This window comes from Tamandua tetradactyla, chromosome 5, assembly GCF_023851605.1.
Source record: "Tamandua tetradactyla isolate mTamTet1 chromosome 5, mTamTet1.pri, whole genome shotgun sequence".
Lineage (NCBI taxonomy): Eukaryota > Metazoa > Chordata > Mammalia > Pilosa > Myrmecophagidae > Tamandua > Tamandua tetradactyla.
The window spans coordinates 67,732,772-67,760,378 of record NC_135331.1 but is presented as its reverse complement, the minus strand read 5'-3'; the positions used below and the strand labels follow the sequence as shown (position 1 = coordinate 67,760,378).

Here is a 27,607-nt window from a genome sequence, read left to right as displayed (position 1 = left end):
GGAAGCTAAGTATAGAACTGGCATATGATCCACAATCCCGCTTCTAGGTATACACCCAGAACTGAAAGCAAAGATCTGAACAGACAACTGCATATCAATGTTTATTGTGGCATAATTCACAATGTCCAAAAGATGGAAGCAATCTAAGTGTCCATCTCCGATGAATGAACAAAGCATGACATATGCAGTGGAAAACTATTCAGCAGTAAGAAGGAAAGAAGTCCTGTGCATGTGCCAACATGGATAAATCTTGAGGACATTATGAATGAAAAAAGGCAGACACAAAAGCATAAATATTATCTGATCTCACTAATGTTATCTAATTATAATAAGCAAATTCATAACAGTTAAAACCAGAATATAGGTTATCAGGAGACAGAACCAGGGTAGAGAATGGAGATAGAGTGACGGTAGAGAATGCTCAATTTATACAGAATTTCTTATTGTAAATGTTTGGAGATGGACAGAGGTAACGGTACCACGTTATTCTAAGTGTAATTAACAGCACTGAATCATTCAAATGATTGTGACTGAAAGAAGAAACTCAGGATCGTGTATGGGAAGGGAAGACAAGATAAAGCATGGGACTGTGTAACAGTGAATATATCAATTGATACTGATTCACTTATTTATGGAGTAAATACCTGGCATAGTGAAACTCAGCATAAGTGAGTTTAGTTTTAACAGCCCTTGTTGGGAATAAACCATTTCCATTTACACTGCACTTCTCTTAAGCATTCAGTGCATACTACAAAATAAATACAAATTCACTATCATGAACTAGGAGATCTGAGGTGTCTGACCTTTTTCTGCCATGGGGGGGTAGTACAAGGGACTAAGGTTCATAATAATGTAAGCATTTAATTGATTCTTTTAAACAAAATATTTCATTTTTGGCAAAATTAAAAACTCATAAAAAACATTTCACAAAAAGGAGTCCAATTATCATGAAAGAGAATAATCACAAAATGTTGGTATTTTCATTGCCTGAAATTTCACATTTAATAAGAAAGTTTAAGATACTCAGTGTATAGTTAATACTAGGCTTTAAAGGTACAAAAGTAGAAAATGTCAATCTTAAGAACTGACAAGAAAATTAAATACATACAGGATACCGAGATGACTTGAATCAATTTGATTGGCATTACAAGTTTTTATTTGGAACTTAATCCACAATCTATACAAGTTATTTACAAGGCATGAAAATGGAAAACAGCACAAAATACAATTGAGGTATAAGCTAAGAGCACAGTATGTCATGTTTCAATAAATATAATTCAAAATTTGTAAACTAAGTGACCAGATAGATGAGTCTTACCTTTTAGTAAAACTATATAAAATATTTTATTTCACGTGAGGTAGAGGACAGTTTTGCGTCATGTAATGCAACCAACCACAGCACTTTTAACAGTAAAACTGTACATCATTGGCAAAATTTTAAATTGAATTATATTCAATGTAGTCAATGATTTGTTTCAACAATTGTAGAACAGTATTTCATTACTGCCTTCACAGATCAGAAATTCAGAAATAACTTAAAAGATTACTGTGTTGGTTTAAAATGATCAGGATAAACAAATACTTCTAACTAGGTGGGTTAAAAACAATATTTTATTTCTCACATTCTATAAATCCTCAAAGATATCCTAAATTTAGCAACTGTTTTAGTAGGACCTTTTTACTAGAACTATTTTAAATATGCTGTGCTTTCATTATTTTCAAGTGAGGTATCTATATTGAAGAAAAACATTATAAATTTATTTTACATTAAACTTACAATTTTGTTTTCTGGGCTTAATTTTTAAAATTTCAGTCTTTATATTTACTCAATTTCTAATTCAAAAATAGTAGCACTACACACATTTAATTCTATTACTAAAGAAACAGACTCCACATAGTATTATGTAGTTTAAAAGATATTTAATGAAAAGATTATACCTAAAAATAAGACTGTCCTTTTAAACAAGATGCAATATAAAATGCATGATTTCTTCCAATAGTGGAAATGCTTAAGTCCTATTCTAGAAACAAAAATTTAAGCTTTTATTCAATTCCACAATATATAATACAGCAGTTATATGTCCCTTATTGCTGACAGCTTCAATAAAACTATTAAGTAGTTCTAAGCACAGAAAGAGATGTACAATAAGAACACAACTTTTTATATTAATTTTAATGTTCTGTCATGTATATTAAACACATAAAGTGTTTTTATAAAAAAAATTTTTATAAAACTGAGGATTCTTCCCTAGATAATTGAAACAGAAGTCTTAATATCGAGAAGAAAATTTTAGAAGCTGATCAAAAACCTTCAGCACCGGCTTTGTAATTAATTCTAGTACTTTTCATATTACTTGAGTTAACTCATCACTTTACTTTATTTCAAACTGAAGCCACAAATGTGCAAATAAACTGGTTTTTCTATCATGACTTCTAAAACATACAGACAGCCTGCAAATATAATTTTTCTCACTTTATTTCACCTACTTTAGTAATAACTGCTTTATAGTTCAATATGTACAAATGATTTTATATCTAAACTGTTAATATATTAAATATGTTATAAAATTAGTTCAAGAAGTGTAAAACATCATCTCATGTACACAGAAATCCAAGCAAAAGAATATGCTTCACAAAAACTAAAGCATAAGCCATACTGAAGTTGTTGGTTAAATCCTTTTACAGTGTTAGAAGCTGCACTGTGAATTAGGATGGGTTAGAGTTTTCTCAGTGATAATAAGAGGTTTAACATTTAATACACTTATAGATTTGGTACATTTTTCTTGTAATGTTTATAAAGTATGGAAATGAACACACCCAGATTAATATACCCATCAGCTAGTAAGCTAAAATGCTATCTTTTCTTTCTTCTAAGGATGCTCTCGCAAAAATGTTCATAGGTCATTCCTTTAACGCAGCTTTTTAAAGTGAACATTTTTACATTTTTCCTAAAAAGAGTAGTTAGAGGAAAATATCTGCTTGCCTAACAAATTTGGCAAACAAAAACTAACGCCAAAACAAACTTTAAGCTCGCAACCAACACACAAAATGAGCATGCAAAGAATAGAAGAATAAATTTATATGGATAAGATATGTCAGCAGAGGCCACTCTAATGTATTACAAAACCTCTATATTGTTTTTCAAACTATGTGGTAGTTTAACTTAAAATCAGTTTTAATTAGAACAGGTATAATATTTACAGTTGACTAAAAACTACTTTAAAGATGTTAGATGGAAATTTATGGCACTTCAAAGTATCTTCTGTAAAATGAAGACAATACAATGTCAGATGGAAAGTTTTCATTATGTGAAGGACTAAAAAAATTATTTAATTCTAAATTAAGAGTTTATCATAATTTAATGGTGCTTAAGCACCATTTAAAATTTCTTTAACATTTCAAATATTCATTTTAGGAGTTTTGAGTTGAAAATTAAGAAAGCTTATCCTTTACTAAGTAACATAAGCAGAAAGATTTTGAGTAGACTAGAAAAATAAATGAGATTTTAGGGGTCTGAATTCACCCCCCAATAGAGCTAACTGTGTGACACTTAACTAATTCACAAAAATAAAACTACATCATAAATGTCTTTATGATTTTTCTTTTTCCAGACCTAAATAAAAGTATTGGGAGGATATATAATTTTTAATATGTGTTCCTATGTGTCATTTTAACATTTGTTCCTCAACTTGAGAAGATGCCAAGAATCAACAAATTAATCACAGGGTTTATATAGTAAGATTTAAATGAAAAACAGAAGATACACACTTAGGTCATAGACTAGTAAAGAAACACTTTGGAAAGGATAAAAATTCTTTTTGGATATGTGAGTACCATGAAGCAAAATATGAAACAACCTGATTCATAATAACCTAGTGATTTTGAAGTTCCACACCATTAGAACATCTATTTTCTATCTGGGAATAGCATATAACCTTAACTCTAGCTAATTTATTTTTAAAATAAAATTAGCTCTCTTTAGTAATTTCATACAGTACCTTACAAAAGAATATGGAAACATAAAACTCCAGTGGGTAATAATGTCAATTAATGATAGCTTCAGAAAATGTCCTTTTAAAAAATGCACATAAAGATTTTTACCCAGTATATTTTAAACCAAGAACCAACTAAGATGACATATGCCATTATAGAATGACAGACTTTTCTGTGCAAAAAAAGAAAAGTGCAGATATTGCCCCTCCCCAAACCACGGAATTTCTTCATCTTCTAAAAATTATCTAAAAACTGTTTAGTAGCAGATAACTAAACTTTCCTACATTAAACTGCCATACACTTATCAGTTTACTGTAAATTCCTGATTTTAATATTTAGTAGTAATTGAAAATGGTCCATTTGTGCAAATTTTGATAAGACATTTAAACATATAAAAGTTCAAAATAAACCCAAGGTGTTTAATATTTTACAATTTAAAGAAAAACGAAGTCATTAAGGAAAACAAATCTATTATATAAATTTCAATAAGACGCATAACTACATATAAAAACTGTACAGAAGATTATGAATTCTATAGAAACTCATGTACATCAATATCAGTTTCTCTCAAGAACATTGTTTTCAAACCACTATTAACACAACAGAAGTTCAGAAATTATTACTTTTTATTCCCTCTTCTGAAGTTGCTACATAAAAATATTTTCTAAATATAACATTTAAACCACAAAAACAAATTATAACTGCTTCTTGTTTTTAGCAGCAGTGCATGTTATCCTTCACTATCATGCCCACAGGGTGTGCTGTAGGCTCATCGATGAGATTCCACTTTCCACAAAATGTCTCTTAGGAGACTTTAAAAAGAAAAGAACTGGTAGAAATTTATTCCAAATATGAATAAAATAAAAGTAACATTTTGTGTACAATGACAAATCTATCAACTTATGGGGAAAAAAAGGAGATTCAACTCCTTGAGTAGCTCTATATATCTGAAATATGAAGCCACCATTTTATCTAAAACTGAATCTGAAATATGGATAATAAAAATGACCACAGTTATCTTCCATCACACAATACAGCTTTAAAAAAGTATATACAACTGTTAAGTTTGCATTAAAAATATAGACAGGCTACCAGAATATTACTAAGTTGGCTGGAAGGAAAAAAAAGTACAAAGAAACATACATTTTCATTCATTTGGAAAATGTAAAAATTTATGTACTAATATATATAATCTCTTTACTTTCTTTGATCTACAAATGGATGAATGCCTTGTTATCTTCATGCAGATAAGTTGGTTCAGAAATCAATTACCAAAACAAACAAGCAAACAAAAACCCTGTCAAGAGTACCCAGAAGAATCTCTATAAAGGTTTCTAATCTTTAGCAGTCTTGGATGATTTCAAAATTTGCAACTTGAGCTCCTTTATCATCATCTCTAGTTTCTGTCTTGCCTCCCGTTCCTGTCTGAGTTCATCTTGGAGCTCTTGCCTATCAGCCTCAGCATGGTCCAACCTCTGTCTCAGCTCTGCCAACTGTGTGATTTAAAAGGCTAGGTCAGTTTTCATTCCATTTTGTTTTTCCATTTAATCTTCATATAATGGCAAAATCTTTCTAATTATATTTTTTACAAAATGAGCTATTCCATGCTACATAATACATCTCCTAAATATCTAGTAATTTTAATTTCACAATTGACATGACGTTAAAATGAGGGAAAAGCAAAGGGTCAAGACAAATGACCACCTATAGCGCTTTCATTATTCCTTATACTTTACTATGTCTCTCGTCACAGCCTGTTCATAAGAGTTTTTTTCCATCTCCCCAAAAGAAGGGAGTTGCTTACTCATTTTCGCTCCAGTTTTCTTGAACAGAGTGAGCAAGAGTTCATGCTTGGTTGTAAAGAGACATAAAGTGCTGGTACATGCTACAACATGAATGAATCTTGAAAACATCAGGTTAAGTGAAATAAGCCAGACCCAAAAGGACAAATACTGCGTAATTTCTCTTATATGAAATACTTAGAATAAGCAAATTCAGGAGTGACAGGAGAGGGAAATGGAGAGTTATTGCTAAATGAATATGAGTTTTGGTTTAGGATGCTGGAAACAGTACTGAAAGTTACATAATACTGCAAGGTACTTAATGTCAAAACACTGTCCATTTAAAATGATTTTTATATTATGTATATCTTAACCACAATTTAAAATAAACAGATTTTAAAAAGAGAGTTCATGTTTGTTAACTTGTTGATTTTAAAGCCCATACACTACATTAAAATAATATAGAATTTGATATTGAGAGCTAGAGCTTAGCAATTTGGCAATTAAAACTACATAAACTCAATAAAACTTTAAAAGTAAAAGTAATGAAGGTCAAAAACCCACCCTAGATGATATTGCATAAAAGTTGTGCTGAACAGAATTATCTATTTTTAAGTCTAGCCTATTGAAATGAGGTTGGCAAAAAAATTATTCCTTTATTAGACAAAGTGACATTTTCAATTTCCATGTTGAAAGGGCAACATTAGAAAAACTGAGTAATTCTTACCTGTGCTGCGTATTCAGCCTCTTTGTCTTTTTCTAAATTTGAGTCACAGGTACATTTTTGCTTCATCACCTGCTCCAATTTTTTCTCTAAGTCTTTCTGTTCAACATAAAATTCTTCCATCCTTTGAGCATGTTCATTTTGCAAAGATTCAAGTTCTTTCTGTAAATTCTGCTGTTCTTCAGTGAGTTCCTTCATTACTTTTGAACTACTCAACATTTCCACTTCCTGTAATGTAAAGAGTCACAATACAACTTTTACTTTATTTCCATCATGTCAAAAAATTTCAGCTCACGAAAAATGAGGATAGAAAAATATTTAAAATTCAGCCATCATGAGTACAGAAATAATTATCTTGTATAACTATTTACTCTGGAAAATTAAAAGTATATTAAAATTGCTTATCAACATTACATTTTGAATAATTTTAGGTACATATGCAACTTCTCATCTTCACTTTTCTTGCCACGAAATTATCATTTCATAATGGACAATTATTTAGATAACAATTTTACCATCTGAAGTTGCTGCTTCTTCTGCAAAATTGAGTTCAGTTTTTCTTGTTGTTTTACATAAGTTCTCATTACTTCTTCCATTATTTTTCCCTTATCATCCTCACAAGTAACGTCTTTGACAAGAAGTGGAGATGAAGCTGCAGCATCATGGCCAATTCCCGTCTTACTTGAGTCTCTAATTAACTTGCAAGTGGTAGATTCAGGTTTCCTTTTACTTGCAGAATTATTTGAGATTGATGAATCTTGAAGAAGTAAAAATCAAGTAACAAAGTATGAACATCACTTTGTTAAAAAGTCACTGGAAAAATCCAGAAATGAAATTATATTGTAAAAACAATTCCATTTACAATAGTATTTTAAAAAAATACCACAGGCTAAGTTTAACAAAAGAAGTACAAAACTTGTACAGTGAAAACTATTAAAATATTGCTGAAAGAAACCAAAGACCTAAATAAATGGAAACATATCCGTGTTCTCTGACTGAAAGATTTAATATTGTTAAGTAAGAAGTCACTACTTCCTAAATTGATCTACTTATTCAATGCAATCTTTACCAAAATCTCAGCTGTCTTTTTTGCAGAAATTGGCAAATCGATTCTAAAATTCATATGGAAATGCAGGGGATCCAGAATAACCAAAACAATCTTAAAAAAGAACAAAGTTGAAGGACTCACAGTTTCTGATTTCAAAACTACTACAAACTACAAAAATCAAGACTATCTGGTGCTGGCAGAAAGACAACCATTAATGGAATGGAATTGACTATTTAAAAATAAACCCAAACTTTTATGGGCAATTGATTTTTGACAAAGACGCAAGATAATTCAGTGCGGAAAGATCAGCCTTTTCAAAAAATGGTGCTAGGACAACTGTACCCACATGCAAAAGAAATGAGGTTTGACCCATACACCTCACACCAAAAATTAACTCAAAACAGATCAAAGACCTATAAGTAAGAACTAAAGCTCTTAGATGTAAATCTTCACAACTTTGGATTAGGCAATGATTTCTTAGATATGACACTAAAGCAAGCAACCAAAGAAAACACAGATATGTTAGACTTCATCAAAACCTTTTGTGCTTCAAAGGACACTATCAAGAAAGTGAAAATGAAACCCCACAGCATAGCAAATTATATGGGTCTAATATTCAAACATATAAGGGACTCTTACAACTCAACCAAAAAAAAAGAGAAAAATAACACAGTTTAAAAACGAATAAAGTATCTAAATAGATAACTCCAAAGAAGATATACAAATGGCCAATAAAAGTATGAAAAGATACTTGACATCATTAGTAACTGGGGAACTGCAAATCAAAACCATGATGAGATACCACTTTCAGGACCACTAAGATAGCTATAATCAAAAAGGTAGACAAAAACAAGTGTTCTCATACCTTGCCAATGAGAATGTAAAATAGTGCAAGCACTCTGGAAAAAGTACACAGCAAGCCTATGACCTAGCAATTCCACTCCTAAATATATATATCCAAGGGGAGTGAAATCATATTCACACTAAAAAATCGTCCACACACATTCACAGCAGCATTATCCATAATAGCCAAAATGTAGAAACAAACCCAAATGTCCATCCACTTACGAACGTATAAATGAAATGTGGTACATCTATCCACACAATGGAATATTATTTAGCCATAAAAAAGAGTGAAGTACTGATACATGATATAACATAGACTTGGAAAATGTTACATGAAAGATGCCAGACAAAAAAGGGCACATATTATGTGATTCCTTTTATGTGAAATGCTGAGAACAGACAAATCCAGTAAGATGGAAAGTAAATCAGTGATTGCCAGAAGCTGAAAGGAGAGGATTGGCAGAGTGACTATTAATGGATTACAGGGTTTCATCTGAAAGTGACGAAAATGTTTTGTAATTGGATAGTTATGATAGTCGTACAACTTTGTGAATTTACTAAAAACCACTGAATTGTCCCCTTTAAAAGTGTAAATTTTATGGTATGTGACTTGTACCTCAATTTTTTTTAAGTGAGTAGAATAAATTAGTTTGGGAAATAAAATACAATGCAAAAACAGTATAATGGTATACTACTAATTATTGTTTACCATTTTTTAATTAAAAAAAAAACTGAGTTTTAAAAAAAATCTCAAAATTAAAGTACAGAAAACCCTCCCCAAATCTCAATTCTTTGGGAAAATAGTTAAACTGCAGGACCCAACTTCTCCAAGGCAGCTGAAATAACTGTCAGGCTGCCTAAGCTCTCAGCAAAGTTCTGCTGCTATATGGAGGGTAACAGGCGGCATTTAAGTTGACATGTCTTGTTTGGTCCACAGTATTTTAAAAGGAACTGTAGCTAGGCAGCTTTTTTTTTTTAAGATCCCTAACTAACATTCTGCATTTATGCCATCTGCCTGGCTCCTGGAGATATGAGTTTTCAACTCTTGCTTTATCCCACGACTGTTTCCTTAGTCGTACAGCTAACTACTACTTATATATACATGTCAGCATTATTAAATGATTTCTCAACTCAACGCAAATCAGACAGAAAAATAAAGACCTATTAAATCTGACAACAAAGAAAAGACAGAATGGGAGGAAAAATCACATGCAGTGTAAAATCATGAAACATATATATATCCTTCTCATAGCCTCTATAGCTATCACCATTCCAAAGGGAATAGCAACAGAGGTTCAAAGTAATCAATCAGAGCAGAAAATGTGGCTTTTATTTTTAAGGTAAAAGCTTCAATTATCAGAAATTCTCCAAGACAGAACTCTTCTTTAACAATGCTGAATAAACGTGCTTATTAAATTATTTTGGTGTTTGATTTTAATAAGACAACTTTTGAACACTCACCTGAATGGCTATATAATTCTCTTCTTCTTTTCAAATCCAGTTTCTCCTGCTCCTCAAGTGAGACATCTGGATAAGACAATTTCTGATGTTTGCCACTACTGTGAGGCTTATCGGACTGCCTTAGTATGGACCTACTTGTCTCTGTCTTTGTGGCCTCTTTACACTGGGATACAGCAGACGTAAGCGACACATTTGGGGCAACTACTTTATCACACATGTATAAATAGTAGCTGAAAATAAAGAAAGGCAAAATAAGACGCATTACATTTAAGAAAAATTCAAAATATGTAACACATTATTTCTACGGTTAAATTTAAAAAAAAATCTTACCAAAACAGACAACACAGCAACTCAGAAATAAGAGTCATAAAAACCAATTCTTGAAAAAAATCAGCACATTGGACATGAAGAGCAAAATTATGAGGAATTTTTATTACTTTGCAAGTAATTTACAAGCACTAAAAAAAAAAAAAAAAAAAACTGGGGGAAAAAAATCAGTCTCCTCTCCTGAACACTAAAAATACGAAGCTCTTTACAGGAGCTGTTTAACAGTCCTAAGAAAGTAAGATTTATGCCAGAAAGATAACAGACTAAAATGTCTGCAACTAAATAATGAGTTCCTAGCACCTAGAACAGTCCCTGCTGTTAAATGAATGAACTACTCACCTGGGGTGTAAAAATGAATGTGTCTGAGAAACATGGTCACCTTCCTGCTTTATAACAGGATACCATGGCTGCAATTCCATTCCTGATGGTGTATCTGTCTGTAGAAAATTTGGAGGGGAAAAACCTTTAATCAGGGGAGTTATATTAATTAAGAGCCATCTTCTAACACAGCAGTCTTTCCTAAAAGGACCATGTCTAGTCACTTGAAGAGAAACTCATAGAGACTATTATCTGAACTATTCTATCCCTTCAAAGAACAGTTTCAGTATGCACAGTTAACATGAATTAGTAGAAATGGTTTCAACAAATTTCATATTTAGGGAATCTACTTTTAAAATTCATGTTAAAGAAGAGTGCTCACCAAATGTATAGCATTGGGAAACTGATTCTTACTATTCTGCTATAACTAAAGTACACCCCACCCTTACAGTATTTGTCACATATTAAAAAGATACCTACAGCAATAAGTACTGTGCCAAACTAGCCAAAACCACTTTGCTAACACTTATTTTAAACTATATTTCCTCATAAATATGAAAAACTTTTCTGAATGAACTGTACTTGTAAATAAAGGAAAAGGAAGAGGAAGTCAACTGACAATTGAGCATCTCTCTGCTAGAACGTAAGTTATCCTGCTTAATTCTAACAAATATCCTATCATCTCCATTTCACAGATCAGAAAACTGAGATTCAGAAACTAAGAAAAAGAAATGCCTGCAATTATTAACTTCTCTCCTTATTTCAGTTTGCTTTTTACTCTGTGCCTTTCCTCCTCCCCATCCCCCTTCCTATACAACATATTTCCATATCATAGTAACTTGTGGGAAAAAATACCTTAAAAGGAGGACAAGACCCACAGGGAAAGAGGAGCTACAAGAACGTATGGTTAGGGTGAACCACCAAGACAAGGGGTTAACAGATAAACTCAATGCAGGAAGAGAGACTGGGACTGGGGATGAGTTAAAAGAAGGAAAAGAAAAAAGGAAAACCTGGATGTTCTTCTGAAACCTGCCTCTGAGAGACTACACTGGCAGGGTGTGTGGAGAATGACAACCTCATCAATAATGCACGATCACCACCCTCAGCTCAGGGCATAGTCACTAAATATCACGCAACAAGGAAAGCTTTTTTTGCCTGATGGTGTCCCAATATTCTAGTTCAGAGCTGAGAAACTAAGTAAATTGGAAAGGTAGCAAATAAAAAGCTAAAAGCATAAAGCAGTTACAGAGCAAAATAAAAAAATCATAAACTCTCTATGGTTTGATCAGGGACATTTAACCAGCCAATGAAAACTGGTGAAAGAACCTCGGGAGAGACTGACAAGCCACCCTCTGCCTCCAATCAACAGGCTGAGGACAGAAAGGAAGCAGGTCCTGGAGCACATATTATATAATTTAACCAATGGGGATGATTTAAGGTAAATTAAAAGTAAAAATTTAAAGCATGGTAACTTGTATTGGTGGGAAATCTACATTTTTGTTGACAACTATTGGCTAAGGAATTTGAAAGACTAGTAAGGCCACAAGATATAAGGAAAATAATATTTTGAATGGATTTAAGAGCTGAGTATTCAGTGAGGGCCTCCAGACTACATATAAGAGCAGAATTAAAAAAAAAAAAAAACACAATATTGATTAGATATTCTAAAGTAGTTCAGAATCTGGGACAAATTCAACTGCTTATTTATAAAATAAACCAATCACTTGTTTACATAGCTCCATAGCCTGCAGCTTAGTTCTAGCAGTAAATTAGAATGAGAAGTGGCTGCCGGCACCAGAAATACTAAATGATAGATGCTAGACGACAACTGACAGCCTAAGCAAAGAGGAGAATATAAGATGTAAAAACAAAAATTGATTCAAAAAGCTAGACAGTCTGGGGACTTTAGCATAGGCCAGGGCAAAATAATTTAATATACTTTAATTTTTCACTAACCCCAACAAAACAGTATAGTAATCGCTGTGTAAGAAATCTTGAGTCAATGACATACCTAAATTACGTTCTGTACACCATTTAGAAAAACTGAAAACTAAGACATTTTAGAATATCATGGAAAAGGTTACTTTTTTAAAAACGTAGCACTTAAAAGAGCAAGTTTCATTATCTAGAAAATTTTAGGCAGAACATTTTATACCCCAACACGTTTATTCTCACAAATCAGTGAAATCTAAGATTAGCTTGAATTAAAAGAATTCCTTCTCAAGAAGTTTTCCTATTTGTTAAAATCATTATTAGAAAATACAGTGCTTTGGAGAATTTCAGTTAAGAACAGAGACCATCAGGAGATAGAAATAGGGTTAGCATTGGGTAACTGGAGCTGAAGTGATACACGTACAACAGGACTGATTGTAAAAATTCAGAAATGGATAGCACAGTATTATCTAACTGCAATACAAAATGTTAGTACACTGAATGAAGCTGAATGTGAGAATGATAGAGAGAGGAGGACTTTCTCCACGTGGAGAATTCCTGATATTCTCACAAAGAGTGGGGATAACCAAAGCAATTGTTCATATGAAACTTATCCCCAAAGAATAGGCTAAGTCAGTCAGTCTCTCTCTCTCTCTCTTTCTTTTTGGTTAGAGTATGTTGGAGAGGCTAGAGGGAAGTGCCTGAGGATTGGAGCTGTGTTCCAGTGGCCATGTTTCTTGAAGATGAGAGGATAGTGGTGTAGCTTTCACAATGTGACTGTGTGATTGTGGGGATCTTGAGTCTGATGATCCTTTTGGCTGCAGTGTGGACAGATAAGTAAAATGTATGGATTAAAAATAGATAGTTTCAGGAGCAAATGTCGAAATAAATTTAGTAGACTGAAGTGCTGGTAATGGATGGGGGGAGTAGTGAGGGGTATAGAAAAAAATGGGGGAAGTGTTGGCTGGAATGTATTGGGTGGATGGAGGTATTGGTGGTCGATGATGGGGAGAGTTAAGGGGTATGGTATGTATGAGATTTTTTCTTTTGTCTTTTTGTTTCTTTTTCTGGATTGATGCAGATGTTCTGGAAAATGATCACGGTGATGATATTGTGAGTTTTTAATTGTATACCAAGAATGGAGTGATCATATGGCAAGAATGCTCATGTTTATATGTTGTTACAGTTGGAAAAGATAAAAAAAAAATTTTTAAAAGAAAGGAAATGAAGTTCTACTTTAAATCAGTTTTATATCTGAAGCAATTCTGGATATACTACACAAGAAATCAATTGTTTCCATATCTTTAAATTAAAATAACTAAAATTGATCTGAATATTTAAGTTTTTCCTATTGTGCATACCTGAAATCTCAATCTTCAGAAAGCAAATTGTAAACTTCTGCAGCAAAACTCTCCTTGAAATATATTAAGTTCATTTCAAAACTCCGCAGTTAATGATTAAGTTTTACTTTTACTCATGATTCAAACCCAGAGTCCCTTTATTTCTGTGAGACTCTAAAGTTCAGGCACTACCGTAGAATAATTGCTAGTTCATTCGTTCATTCATTCATTCATTTATGAATGCATGCATGCATGAATGAGCAGGCAGCAGGAATCGAACCCGGGTCTCCAGCACGGCAGGCAGAATTCTGCCTGCTGAGCCACCATGGCCCACCCTACATTCATTTATTTTTAAACATCCATCTCTCTCTAGATCCTGCGCTTTATTTCCCTATTCTCACACCAAGTCACTATCAGAGGCACCGGTTCAGAGTTCTAAAGAAGCCTCTTTTAAAGATCACCTCACATAGTCTCTTAATGTTTGAATTCTCTGTTCAAAATTCCTAACAAGTGACTATCTAGTCTCTGCTTGGCTTAAACAGTTGGAGGTCAAGGACTGTCTTATTTACTTTTTATATTCTCAGGGCTTGGCATCATGCCTAGCATGCAGTAGGAACTCAATAATATTTGCTGAATGAATTTTGAATGACAGGATGTCATTAATTCCCAGGGTGGCCTTTTTTCAAGGTTACTGTTAGCACTAAACTCAGGTTTGCTACCCTTCCATTTCATGAAGCACCAAAGAAACCCACAGCCTCTGGGTTGTATTTTTTTAGAAAGTAGATCTACAAATTAAATATTAATGATGGGGAAATGCAAAACAGTAAGGACAATAAAATATGAGTTAATTTTACCCAATATGCTATGGTAAGCCATAAACACATTTATAACAAATTATTCTAACTGCGTGTTAAAAATAATTAAGAAAAGCACATATGATACAACAAAACATTCACAGCCATGCCAGATTTTGTCATCTATTCTGCATGTGCCAACATACAAATTAGGTTTTCAAAAAAGAACAATAATTAAATGGCAGAGCAGTAATGCTACTGATGAGGCATAAAAATTAAGATGCCAAGATATGGGCATCTATAACATTTTATCTTACCATTCAACATGGGAATAATTTATTCAGTGTGTATTTAAATATAAAAATAAAGTACATCATATTATTTAGCAAAAGGGAGAAACAATTTCTTTAGCAGCTTAAGACCTTTACCATTTTTTAAACACTTATATCTTCCACTTTACCAACCACTATTTAACCCAAATGAAGAAGTGGCATCCTCATCTGAAGTACAGAAATTTCAGAAATATTGTTCCATTTCTAAGATTCTTTCTATAAGTCATAAAACTCCAAATAAGTGTCTACGAAAGCAAAATTTATGAAAGCAAAATTTAAACAATCTCAAAATATATACTAAATTATTAAAATAAACAAAAAATTAAAAAATGTTTTATGAAAGTTCTTCTAATTTCTTCAATTTACTATGTTATTTTGCATATAGAGCTCTTTGATAATCAGATTTCCTAATAAAGAATGACTGGATTTTGGCAGGTACGATACTTAGTCCCACAATGACACTTTAGAAAGCTTGATTATATTTACAAAAGAAAAAATTATCACCACTTTTATGATATGAAAGTCTTTCTACCAATTCAGCACTATTCATATATAAATAGTCTAATCTGCACTAAAAAAAAATAAAAAAATAAAATAAAAACCCTTTAAAATTTCTAGATATATCCTCAACTGTAAACTTTACTTTTAGATGGCACTCTCAGTTATTAATTATAGCATCAGATCCTTATGATCTTTAAACCCTAATGACAAACATTAATGAACTAAAGAAATCAAGGCAATGGTTTAAAATACTGGTAGGATTTCCTAAATACTTTGGGATTTGTAAAATTCCAACAAAAATCAGAATTAAGACTGTTTAAATCTGAAAATTTTTATTCTTAAAAATAGGATTAAGGGCAGTGCAATGGTGGCTCAGTGGCAGAATTTTTGCCTGTCATGCCAGAGACCCGGGTTCAATTTCCAGTGCCTGTCCATGCAAAAAAAAAAAAGCCGAAAAGAGGATTAAAAGCTACTAAAAAAAAATAAAGATTAATATTTAAACTTGGGATTTAAATCATTAAGACAATAAGCATATGAAGGACATTAATATTACAAAACTGCTAAATACAAGTCTGTCCTCCTAACAGTTTGTTTATATATAAAAATATATTATATATAGTGCACTATATATATTATATATTTATAAATATATATGCACTATATATATAATAAATGTACATTACTTTGTACTGGCCCAACATAAATCACTAACAACCCTAAACATATAACTGGATACATATTTAGGTGATAACCACCTAGTTATAAAGTGAATATACCTGTCAGGTCTTTCTAGCTGTATATAAGATATTCAAGGGGTCAATAAATGATTTCAGAAAGACACAACAGATACCCCACCAGACAGCTGCCAAGAATTCTCACTGAAAGAAACCAAGTCCCTCAAGAACTATTAGGTTTCCCCAATACTTTCAACAGATTGTGAATGAGTGTTTCAACAACTAATACAGGAACAAGTGTTACAAAGTAACAAAACAGTTACTTAAAATTTTAAGATTTAGTCCTGTCCCTCACTTAGCTGTAATCATTAGAATGAATCAACCTAATGCGAAACTGGCAACAATGTGATCTAAGCACCTCCACTAATTTATCAAAGACAGACCCTTCAGGAGTCACAGCAGCACCTGCTGCTCCCAGCTCCCACAGACTGAATAAAGATCACACTCAACACCTACCTCACAAAGCCAATTTTAGGCTTAAAATGCTTAGAAAAGCTCATGGGAAAAGCAAAGGGTCACATTCTTATAATAAATGTTCAACCATTATCTTAAATCCTTCACAGAAACAAAGCCATGTTTAGTAGGCAGTTTGGTCGCACTCCCTTTAAAACTTAGAAGAAAAAGGAACTAGTAAAAACCCTGTTAATTCCTGAAACATTTCAAAATAAATTTTTAATACTTGAATTCTGTGGTGTCCAATACATTCAATATTGCAATTACTTGGCAATCTCAATGTCATTTATGCATTTTCACTGAAATAAATGTCAAAAGTTTTAACATGTATAAATCTAAGGCTCTGTTTTTCTACAACATTCAAGCATCTATGCTTTGAATAAAAAAACAAAACTATGAGCTTGGATTATTCTGACCTTCAAATAATGTAGACTGACAATACAAAAATGTTCATTAATTACCCTCACTATGTACAATATTTTATTTTCTATTTTATCCTATTTCATGTTTTTTAAATACTGATTATAACCTGCTAAAATGTTTCATGCCCCATACCCAGAGCATATAATGAATTAACTTTCCTACTATGCATTTAAAATGTTACTATGCTCATCCTTGGGTGAACCGACAAAACCATCTCTCAAATCACTTTCTGGATACGGCTTAATTTTTCCCTCATGGAACCCTAAATGAGTAAGGCAGCTTGGGTCACAAACTACAGTATCAACAATACAGTTTTAATAAGTGGACTGACTTAATATTGTTTCAAACATATTACTCAAAAAACTAGTCCTCTATTAATAAAACTTGTGCATTCTAGACATGCTTTCACACACAAAGGAACAAATTCCAGCGGTAGCTATCACTTGATGGTGGGATTACAAAGGATATTGTATTTTCTTCTTTGCACATTTTTAGTATTTTCTTTGCTAAACCTATATTTCTTCTATAAACAAACAACTTTTTTTAACATGCAATATAAAAAGCATAAAGGCTCTAGTAATATTTACCAAGATGGTCTTTAGTAAGTTTCTTAAAGTTTTTAATTCCTTGACCACATGATATAAACAAAACATGTACTTTCAACGCTATTTGAAATCTCAAAGTAAATTCAATTAACCCCAGTAAAAATAAAATGCTGCTGGGCAGTGCAACAGTGGCTTAGTGACAGAATTCTCGCCTGCCATGCCACAGACCTGGGTTCAATTCCCAGAGCCCGCCCATGCCAAAAAAAAAAAGCTTAAAACAAAACGCTGCTTCATTATCAAATTAAACCTGTTTTCCTCCTTGAGAATCACTGGTAACCTTATAAGACAACTTAGACAGTCATCTGAACCTTTATTAAACATCTACCCCACATAATGTACAATTCTCAATTCTGAGAATACCTAAATCTAGAAACTATGATATCAAAATGAGTTTTAAACTGATTTTATACCCCTCCAATTCATTCTTCTTTCTGCCTAGCATGGTGCTATAATACTATAATTTTGACACTGAAGCAAACCATACCTTTTAAAAAATTATGGTTTCATTATTTATTCCTTTACTTTTTTGTAGTCTAATAAAATCCTTATTTTATGTAGAATAAAATTCTCTACGTGAACGAATTACAGGTTCAAGCTATTACTAAAGCTATTTCCAAACTAGTTCTACCTCTTTACTTGAACAAATTGAGTTCTGGCTCTACAATCCCTTTCAACTCCAAGAATTCTAAAGAGATTGAAATTAACCCAGTTGTTGATTACTTCCTTGTCGTCCCAGGAGCAGAAATGATAATGAATGCATAGCTATGAGAATACTATTGGCTAACTTCACAACGAGTCACACCTACCCTGAAAAAATGGTATCTTTCTTTCTTTCTTTCTTCTTTGAGGCTTAGTAATTTTTCCCATTTCTCAGTCCAAAAGGATAAATTTTTAAGTTTTTTAATTGTTAACAATCCCATTTTTTAATGGTAAAAATGAATACTAGACTCTGTATTTCTTAAACCATAAGGGGGCACTATTCCCAAAGCCATTCTAAAGATTTCATAAACAGAATGCCAGGGAAAGGGAGGGTTCACCAATCTATCATTAGGATGCGCTCCAAAAACTTGATTACCATGAACTCATTACAAAGGCAGAGTAAGAAATGAGAAAGATATTCTAAACAAACCTTTACCCCATTTAAATAGGTCTGTTTGGCTCCATCATTTTAATCTTCAATGTGCTCTCAACCTTGTAATCAGAATGGGCACCATCTCTAGGAGACCCAAAACACCTTTTGGGGTTGAATGTCTAAAATAATGAAATGTTCAGAAAATGACAATGGTTTCCATTTCCTAAAAACCTATTTCACATTTTCTTCTAGCACACTTCATTTTAGTAAACAAATACCCAACTAGTGTAATTACTATGTATAAAAAATTAAGAGTGAGATATATTTTAACCCAATACTCAGTTAACCTACTTGTCTTAGAAATATGTTCAACTAATTCCAGTAAGTCATGAAGATCTTTGGAAAAATGGAGGAAATTTCCAAATATCTATTAAAAATATTTCAGTAACAGTTTGAAATACCACCCCCTACATTTCTAGAGTAAACTCTGCCTTCCAAAATACTTTCACATACATTCCCTCATTTGATCAGTAATCTTATCCAAGTTTATTTGGAAATTATGTTTCAAGGTTAAACCATTATTTTTCAAACAGTATTCCAAGTACTCTAAAATAGTTTAGTGCTGCTTTTCAAAAATGCATTGACACACACACACACACACACACACATACACACACAAAGATTCATTGAGTGCCTCTGACATGCCAGGCACTAAACTAGGTTCTGTGGGAAAGGACAGTCTTCAATCTCATGGAAAACAGTTCGTTTTAGAAAATAAGACAAAAATACTCATTCTGATCCCTCACAAGAGCACGAAAACTTCATTTAACTCTGACCTTATTCCTACTTGACAAAAATCTATGCTAAACACAAAATGCAAACTGTACCACTGATTTAACAAATACTATCAAATCAGCCACAATTACTACTGAACATATTTTGCCCCAATATTATTTGTAGTTGCCCATACTCTCCAGTATATTTCTTTATCTTATTTAGGTTATCCTGAAAAACACAGGATTTTGTAAACAAACGTACAACAGTTTGCAAGAAGAAAAAATGTTACTCTACTATTAGTATTCCTATAACTGCTAGAGAAACAAAGGTTTGAAATGAAAAGGCAAAATAAAGGTAGTGAAATGGTTAATGTGTTGTAAAGTGGAAAAAATTAAGTTGATGTCTTTAGGTCAACTATTTGCATTTTATATTTCCATCTATTTGCATTATAATTTATAGGGGTTTTTTTCTAAACAGTGTAAAGACACTGTTTTAGTTACCTAGGAATAGTACAGTTTGAATGTTAGAAACCTAAATTTTAATTTTAAAAAATACACATAAGAGCACATAACTATCTTCAGCCTACAAAAGTGGAAATTGTCAGCCATATGTTGTAACAGTGAAGAATCACCTATGATTATCTTCAAATTGACTGAAAAGTCTCATCTAATGTGTGTGAAAGTAATTTGTCTCTTAAGTAAACATCACCCTTGAAATTTTATTTACAATTGATCAGTTTAGCAGCCATTTTTCCACAGATGCAAATGCAAGATTCAACAAAACTGGAATTAGGGCAAATAAGAATATCCATTGAAGATCTGAAAAAGAATCAGGAGTATGATTTTTTGCATATATTTGTGCACTGTAAAATACTGTTCACATTGTTCTATTAAAAAGCCCAAAATGCTCAGAGATGTGAAGAGATGAATTTGATAGCACCATTTTAAAGAGCAACCTAAGCAGATCTAAACTCTCATGAGGGCCTCAAGAAGAGTTTAAAAGACATATACCTTTAATTTCTGCAAAGAATAAATTCAGTTCTTCACTTAGAACACTGACTTTATACCATTTACTTCTCCCATCTAAATACAGCTATTAACTATACAAATTAAATGTAGCTATTAGCTTATCAAATAAGTAATTTCTTGTTCGTTACTAATGTAATTTCAGGCCTATAAAATAATTAAGAGTTAGTACAATCTCACACAACCACCTATCAAGTTTCAGTATCTTTCTTTTTAACCTTAAACCAGTAATTTCACCATATAAATTATATAAACTTATCAAATTACATTAGTATTCAGACTAGATATAAGGTCCTTTATCTAATGGGTTGATGTACATGGCATATTGTTTTGTTTTTAAACCAAAGGCCTGCTTTGGTTTTTTTAATAAATGAGCTTCCTCTGGGTCGATATGGTTTGTTTGGCAACCAACTCAACCGACTCACAGAAGATTCAAAGACTATCTTCTTATAACCTTCCAAGATAAAAACCTTAATCTATCCCAAGAAAATAGGCCAACCCTGAATTCTGAGGCTTGCTCTTATGAAATTTATTTCTGTAAGGGAGAAACTAGACTACCCATAACGAAGCCTAACAACTGCTTCTGGGAAGCCTCTTTGTTCCTCAGATGTGGCCTCTCTCTCTCTCTAAGCCTACTCTGCAAGGAAAAATCATTGCCTTCCCTCTACATGGTACAAGACACTGAGGGGTGAAAATATTCCTAACAACGTGGGTCATGACTCCCAGGGATGAGTCTGGCCAGGACACCATGGAATCAACAATTCCATCCTGACCAAAAGGGGGAAAAGAAGTGTAACTAATAAAGTATCAGTGGCAGAGAGAGTTCAAATGGAGTCAAAGAGACTACTCTGGAGGCTATTCTCATATGCAAGGTTCAGCTAGATATTGCTACTTATCATAGTTTGTCAAACTCCAACCAAAACCCTCCTGACCAAAAGGGGAAAAGAAGTATAATAAGGCATCAGTGGCCAAGAGAAATCAAATGGAGTAGAGTCTGTTATAGAGGCTGTTAGATAATGCTTACTGCCATGGCTTGCTAAACCCAAATCAACATCACTCCTGTTGACTCTTAAGAAAACCTAGGGCTCGAACTGAGACTCTATAAAGGTTTCATGCACTAGGTTTGCCTTCTTAGAAAATAAAACTCTAGGAGGATTCCTAGGTCAGATAAATCCTGAAACTCAAGAGAGACCAGCCTCTCCAGGATTATCAATTAAATACAATCCCCTATCCTTTAGTGTGGACACGCCTTCTCAACATGCAAAAGTCAGAACAGGCATTTCTCAAATGCCCCTATAGACTGGGAGAAGGATTAAAGAAGGAGATAAAACAGAGAAAATGGGATTTAACAACGAGTATGGCTGCTGAATCACTGCATTAATATTCCTTCTAACCTCCAGTGTTTTGGAGCAGCTAGAAAGCAAAATTGGAGAAGAAAGAATGGTAGTCCCTGACAAACTCTGGGATCTATGCTGTAACTACTTGTTGAGGTGCGCTTTGAAAATTACTGCTTTTTCCTTTCTCTGCTTTTGTATTTATGTTATACAATAGAAAAAGCTTTTAAAAATACATTAAAGAAAGAAACAGATCTAACCAAATACCCCTGAAAAAGGAGATTGTCATCAGAAACAGATACAAAAAAGGCTTCTAGGGTATCAGCAATGCTGTACCCTTGTCAGGTGTTTACTCTGTAACTATTTGTTAAATTACACTTCTTTAATAACTACTTGTTAAACTGTACTTTGAAATTTATCACTTCTCTGCATACATATTTCATAATAAAAAATGTCAAAATAAATAAAGTTTATTACATGCTAAAAAAAAAAAAAAAGATGTCTCCAAGACCATGTATTTTAGGCCCCTGGAGGAGAACAGAGTTGCTTTTAAGCCTTATTTTATTAGCTTTATAAAATTATGGTTGCTGAAAAAAGAAAAAAAGAAAAACCTTAGTCTATAGACAGGTTAATAGAGTTTATGAAACCTTATACTCAGGTAAACTAATAAGAAAAGTTCTCAAAATTCATCTCTACAAAATAAAGTTTCAGTGGCTGAGAAATTTCAAACAGTCAAAATCTGTTGAGCTGTGTTCCAGTAGCCTTGATTCTTGAAGACAACTGTATTAGTTATACATAGCTTTCACAATGTGACTGTGTGAAAACCTTGTGTCGGATGTTCTTTTTATCCAGGGTGTGGACAGGTGAGTTTAAATATAAATAAATAACAGGGGTAGATAAAGGGTGAAAAACTGGGTAGACTGAAGTACTAGCGGTCAATGAAAAGGAGGAGTAAGGGATGTGGGATGTATGAGTTATTTTCTTTTTTCCGTTTCTGGAGTGAGGCAAATGTTCTAAACAAACTATCGTGATGATGAATACACAACCATGTGATGATATTGTGAGCCACTGAATGTACACCGTGTATGGACTGTATGTGTGTGGATATTTCTCAATAAAAATATTTTTTTTTAAAAATTCAGTCTCTACTACTAAATTTGCTTTAGGGAGAAGTAGTAAAAATTAATAGACTTCAAGTCAGAAGATCCATTTTCAACTCCTAATTCCACCACATACCAGTTACACAAGCAGGAGGATGTGACCTATCTGGGACTGCTTTCTCATCCGAAAGTGGAAAGTATAATTCCAATTCACCCGTCTTACAGACCTTTAAAAAAGTATTACTACGAGATGTTTTGTGGAGTAAAATTTAAAAATGTGAAGTGGCAAGCGTAATAAAACAATCATTTAAGTGTATATTAAGCATGAACCCCAAAAATCTTTCTTAAATGTCTAATTGCTGGAAATTTTCTTAGTTGCCTTAAACTTCCTTATATCCACATAAATTAGAAACAATACCAAAAAACACCAAACACTATAGCAAAAACTGCAAATAATAATAACAACATTAAAAAGATGGAAAAAAAGTCTCACAACTTCACCAAATTTAAGATGCATTCAAACTAAAACAAGTTCTGGGATAATAAAGGACTACATCCCAGGCAAAGGATGGTTTTAATCTAATCAAAGCTCAGCATGTTCACATTTCAGCACGTAAATTCCATCAATTACCTTTTTTTTCCCTTAACCTTTATAATGCTTCTCAAATGTTTTTCATACAAACATAGAGCAGGAATATCAGGCAAAGTAGCAGCTTACCGCCCCTCAAAATGATTATGTCAGAGTAATGAAGGTTGGAGCAAGAAAATCCATAAAATAATGTGGCTAACTAAGGATATGTAAGGAACAAGCCCCTAATTAGCTGGGGGCAAGATATTATAAATACTAATAGGGATATTCTACATTTTGATAATATAATCTCTGAGCACAGGTTTCAGCACAGACAAGTACAACTGCAAGCAAATCCAGTAGTTTGAGTACTGGCTTGAAGTCAATCCTGCTATAAACTGCGTAACTGTATCTAAAGAATATAAGCTTATCTAGTAGCCAGTGGCAAGGAATTTTGAAGAAGTGCTAACCCTTTAGATGAAGCAAGCAGCAAACCACCCTGAATGGGTCTAAAAATATTTTCGCTGGACTTCAGAAGCAAAACCACTATTATAAAAACTACACTGTAAGTAAATTTCTCTCAAAATCTTTAACGCACTCTAATAAAGGACAGGACACCGATAGTTTCTAGTCCAAGATCTACAGTTGTGGTAATTTTCAGTCATTTACTCCGCTTTATTCATTTCTTCTGTTTAATAGAAAGGGCAGAGATATTTCAAGAAATAAAAACTAGTTGCGGAAACTAAAGATTCTTAAATGAAACATGATCAACCTTTTGTTGTAAGAATTAAAGAAAATAATATATGTAAAACTATTCAAGAGCAATGTTTGTCACCTTCTAAACATTAGCGATTTTTATTTACCAATTCCAATCAAATAGAAAGATATAAAATAACCAGATCAGCAGCTTGAATATTTAAACCAAATTTTGTCCATTATACCAGAGATTCAAAATCTTAATTAGATGAAGACATTGGTTTAGCCTAGGAGATAATGCAGTGGGAAAAATAGTATAAGATCTCTTTGTTGATAAGTTTTTGTATTATGAATACTTATTAAAATAACCTTTTCCTTTTTCTAGTTGTCAAAAATTATTCCTTTCCTTAAAAAAAATTCTGGTTACTAGAATCACAGATTCTTCACATAAATCAGCCTTTCCCATTTGTTTCTAACACCAATATAATGTGAATATTCGAACATGGAAACCATGTCAGAAATTACAGGTGTAACTGTGAAAAATGCTATGTGGAGCCCACCACCAAACAGTTTTGGTGAGCTTAATACCATCTACAAACGGGGATAACACCAAAGCGTAAATATCTCCAATCCTAGGAAAACAATGGATTTAGTCACCAAGAAGCAGGATGTGTAAGAGGACAAAACTTAAGAAAGAAGCACCAACTCCTCCAATCCTTAGCTATATAATTTTGGGAAAACCACTTGATCTGTAAAGCCTTGATCCTGGAACTAACCCTATTTCCATTGCTTGGAAGGTCAAATGGGAAAACACACCTAAAAAATATATGCATACGACATACTCCATTGTTCAGCATTTTTTGTTGTTGCATGAATATCGACATGCAACATGTCCTTATATTCTAGATTAAGTTCCATTCTAAATATAGAAGTTTTATTTCAAAGTAAACCATTACCACTATTCAAAACTACCAAAAAAAAAAAAAAAAAACTTGCCTTGGATTGAGTCCTCTTTCCATTTCTCATGTTAAATTTCTCCTTCATTTCTTCTAAAATTACCTTCAGTTTCTTTTCTTCGGGTGTCCCTAGGTATTTTTGGTTCACATGAAGATAGCAATGCCATTTGGCTGACTCAAAGCCCCAGTGGCAAGTCCTTTTGTCGGGTGATCTGTGGGAATGCATCACAAATGTCTGGGGCGCAAACATTCCACAGCACTCCAGACACTGAATACATGGAGCATCAGGCTGAACATAAAACTGTGGAGCAAACAGACCCTGACATTTGCCCAAGCATTCGTGTTCCACTTCAAAGGCACTGCCAGTTTCCTTTAGCTGGGCCAGTGAGTTTTTAGCAGGAAGCATGCTACCAGTTTGAGGAAAAGTTCGTGGTCGCAACAAAGCGTTACACAGTCTCTGTGCATCAGTTAACGTGATCAGCCCACAGGACGGGGCATTGAATGGAAGTATCCCCAGGACTTTCAAAATATGAAGCTGGTCTGAGGTGCACCTCGAACAGTATATGTACAATTCGTCACACACAGTATTGATTTGCTGGAGTGAAAATTCTCGGAGCACAGAATTTAGGACTTGGGGCAAACAGAGTCTCTTTTCTCCTCCAACCTGAAAGCATGAAATAGACTCCCCCTCCAACACAGTCTGGGTGAGTTCTGTGGAGCTATCAGAAGGGATGAGCAGTGGACCAGGAAGAACCTGAGGGGATGGAAGGGGCAGAAATACAGTAGGTGACATGCTTTCTTGGGAATACCGTGCGGAAAAGGCTGCTGGTCCACCCAGAGAGCTCTGACTACTCAAATGGAATTGTGCCAATGTGTGTTTCAAACTGGGATTTAAATTTAAAGGTTCAGGCACAGAAGCACAGGTCCGCTTGATGTGCTCTCCATCAATTTCCATTGGTGCTTCTCCATAGTCTTCCAAGTGTTCCTTCTTAACTGTTGGCACCTTGTTTAACATCATTTTTCTATTTGCCTGAATGTCTATCATCATTTTTTTCACTGGAGGGCTGTCATCATCTTCCATTCCATTCAGTTTTTTACTTGAGCCCTGAACCAAGGAAAAATTTGTCTGTAGATTTTCCATTGCTAAACTATTGTTTTAAATAATTAAGACTAAGATTAGCATTTTTATTTGGTTGCTTGCTTGAAGACAGAAAACGAATGTATGTACAAATAGTTTATGGGAACTTACTGTCATAGAAAATTTAAATTCTGATCTCCTTATACTCAATAGATCTTGCAACTCTGTATTGGTTCTGCTTAAACCCTAATATAGTTTCACTGCAAATGCTCTAAAATTTCTCGGTTTTGCCTCTAATAATAAAGATTATAAGTTTTAAGAGGCAGGAAACTTTTATGTTTTCTTAAATTCCTCAGCTATATGTATTAAAATAAAGTTACCAATTCTCTTAATTCAAGATTTCCAGGTTCAATACAATGTTTTTTGCTTTTATTGCTGTTTTAAACAAAACACATGGAAAGTTGATATCATTACTTGTTTCATGAAACCAGATTCAAAATGATGCAGCCAAATTTAATTTTTGTCACTGAGAACAAAAAGTGAATTTTTTAAAAGTATCCTTTCTAAGAAAATTTTAAAAAAAGATACTGTGTTGGTCAGTGTTGACAAACCGAAGGGTTATGTAAACCCTCAAACCAGTAGAAAGAGCCTCTGACTTCACTTGAACTCTTAGAATCAAAAATGATACTTGAAAAATTGCCCAGTTAGCTTCAAGGATTATAGTTCATTCTTCTTTCAATTAATCTGGAAAAAGAGAAGGAGGATGGGGAAGAGTTATACTTGTATTCACTCCAGAGGCCAAAAGGTCAGTTTGCAACCTGTTTCTTAATCTTAAACTGAGTTCACTTTACCAAAGGTGACACTTGAATGATTTCTTTAAATCTAATAACAGATCATTTGAAGAACTTTCATTTAAAGAGGAAAGCAATTTAAAAGGTTGATAAATGGGGCAATAACATCCCTCAAAAACAGGGCTTCTAAACTCAAAATACACATAACCTTAAAAAGACATCTCATCGAAAGCCCAGTACCAGAGACTTTCTCAGTTATACCATTTTCACTGAAATCCCTACTTCACTGCCTAATATGAAAACAAACACCGTAGCTTCACCCAAAAACTCAGATATAAGTAACCTATCTAACACATGGAACTCAGTTATAATCTTAAATGTATTAATTTATCCAGTCAGTGTGTGCTATTTTCCGGAATGATTGTAGATAAAAACTCATACTTGATCTTAGCCAAAAGGCCGAGAAGCAATGTGTAGGCAAAAATTAACTTTCTCTTTAAAAGGTTAGCAAAAACTGCTCAATGGGAAGCCAAAAGCCATACACTCCTTGCCTGGGAATCTCCATCCTTGAAACAAGACTAATCCGGGACAAAAAGCA

General features: G+C 33.3%; 1 protein-coding gene across 1 annotated transcript; it reads right to left on the bottom strand.

The window, feature by feature from the left end:
- Positions 1 to 1,133: 1,133 nt before the first annotated feature.
- SKIL (SKI like proto-oncogene) lies at positions 1,134 to 26,956 on the bottom strand. Its single transcript, XM_077161019.1, has 6 exons — positions 25,177 to 26,956; positions 10,520 to 10,613; positions 9,854 to 10,083; positions 7,014 to 7,255; positions 6,502 to 6,726; positions 1,134 to 5,486 (listed from the first exon to the last, which is right to left on the bottom strand). The coding sequence occupies exons 1-6, from the start codon at positions 26,279 to 26,281 to the stop codon at positions 5,328 to 5,330; spliced, it is 2,055 nt and encodes a 684-aa protein (XP_077017134.1). The 5' UTR covers positions 26,282 to 26,956; the 3' UTR covers positions 1,134 to 5,327.
- Positions 26,957 to 27,607: the final 651 nt, after the last annotated feature.

Excerpts from the sequence above, each read along its gene's own strand:
- SKIL (XM_077161019.1), bottom strand. The coding sequence starts at position 26,281 with ATGGAAAATCTACAGACAAATTTTTCCTTGGTTCAGGGCTCAAGTAAA. Across the intron at positions 7,256-9,853 it reads AGAATTATATAGCCATTCAG|ATTCATCAATCTCAAATAAT; the intron begins GTGAGTGTTCAA and ends TACTTCTTCAAG. Across the intron at positions 6,727-7,013 it reads AGAAGCAGCAACTTCAGATG|GAAGTGGAAATGTTGAGTAG; the intron begins GTAAAATTGTTA and ends TTTACATTACAG.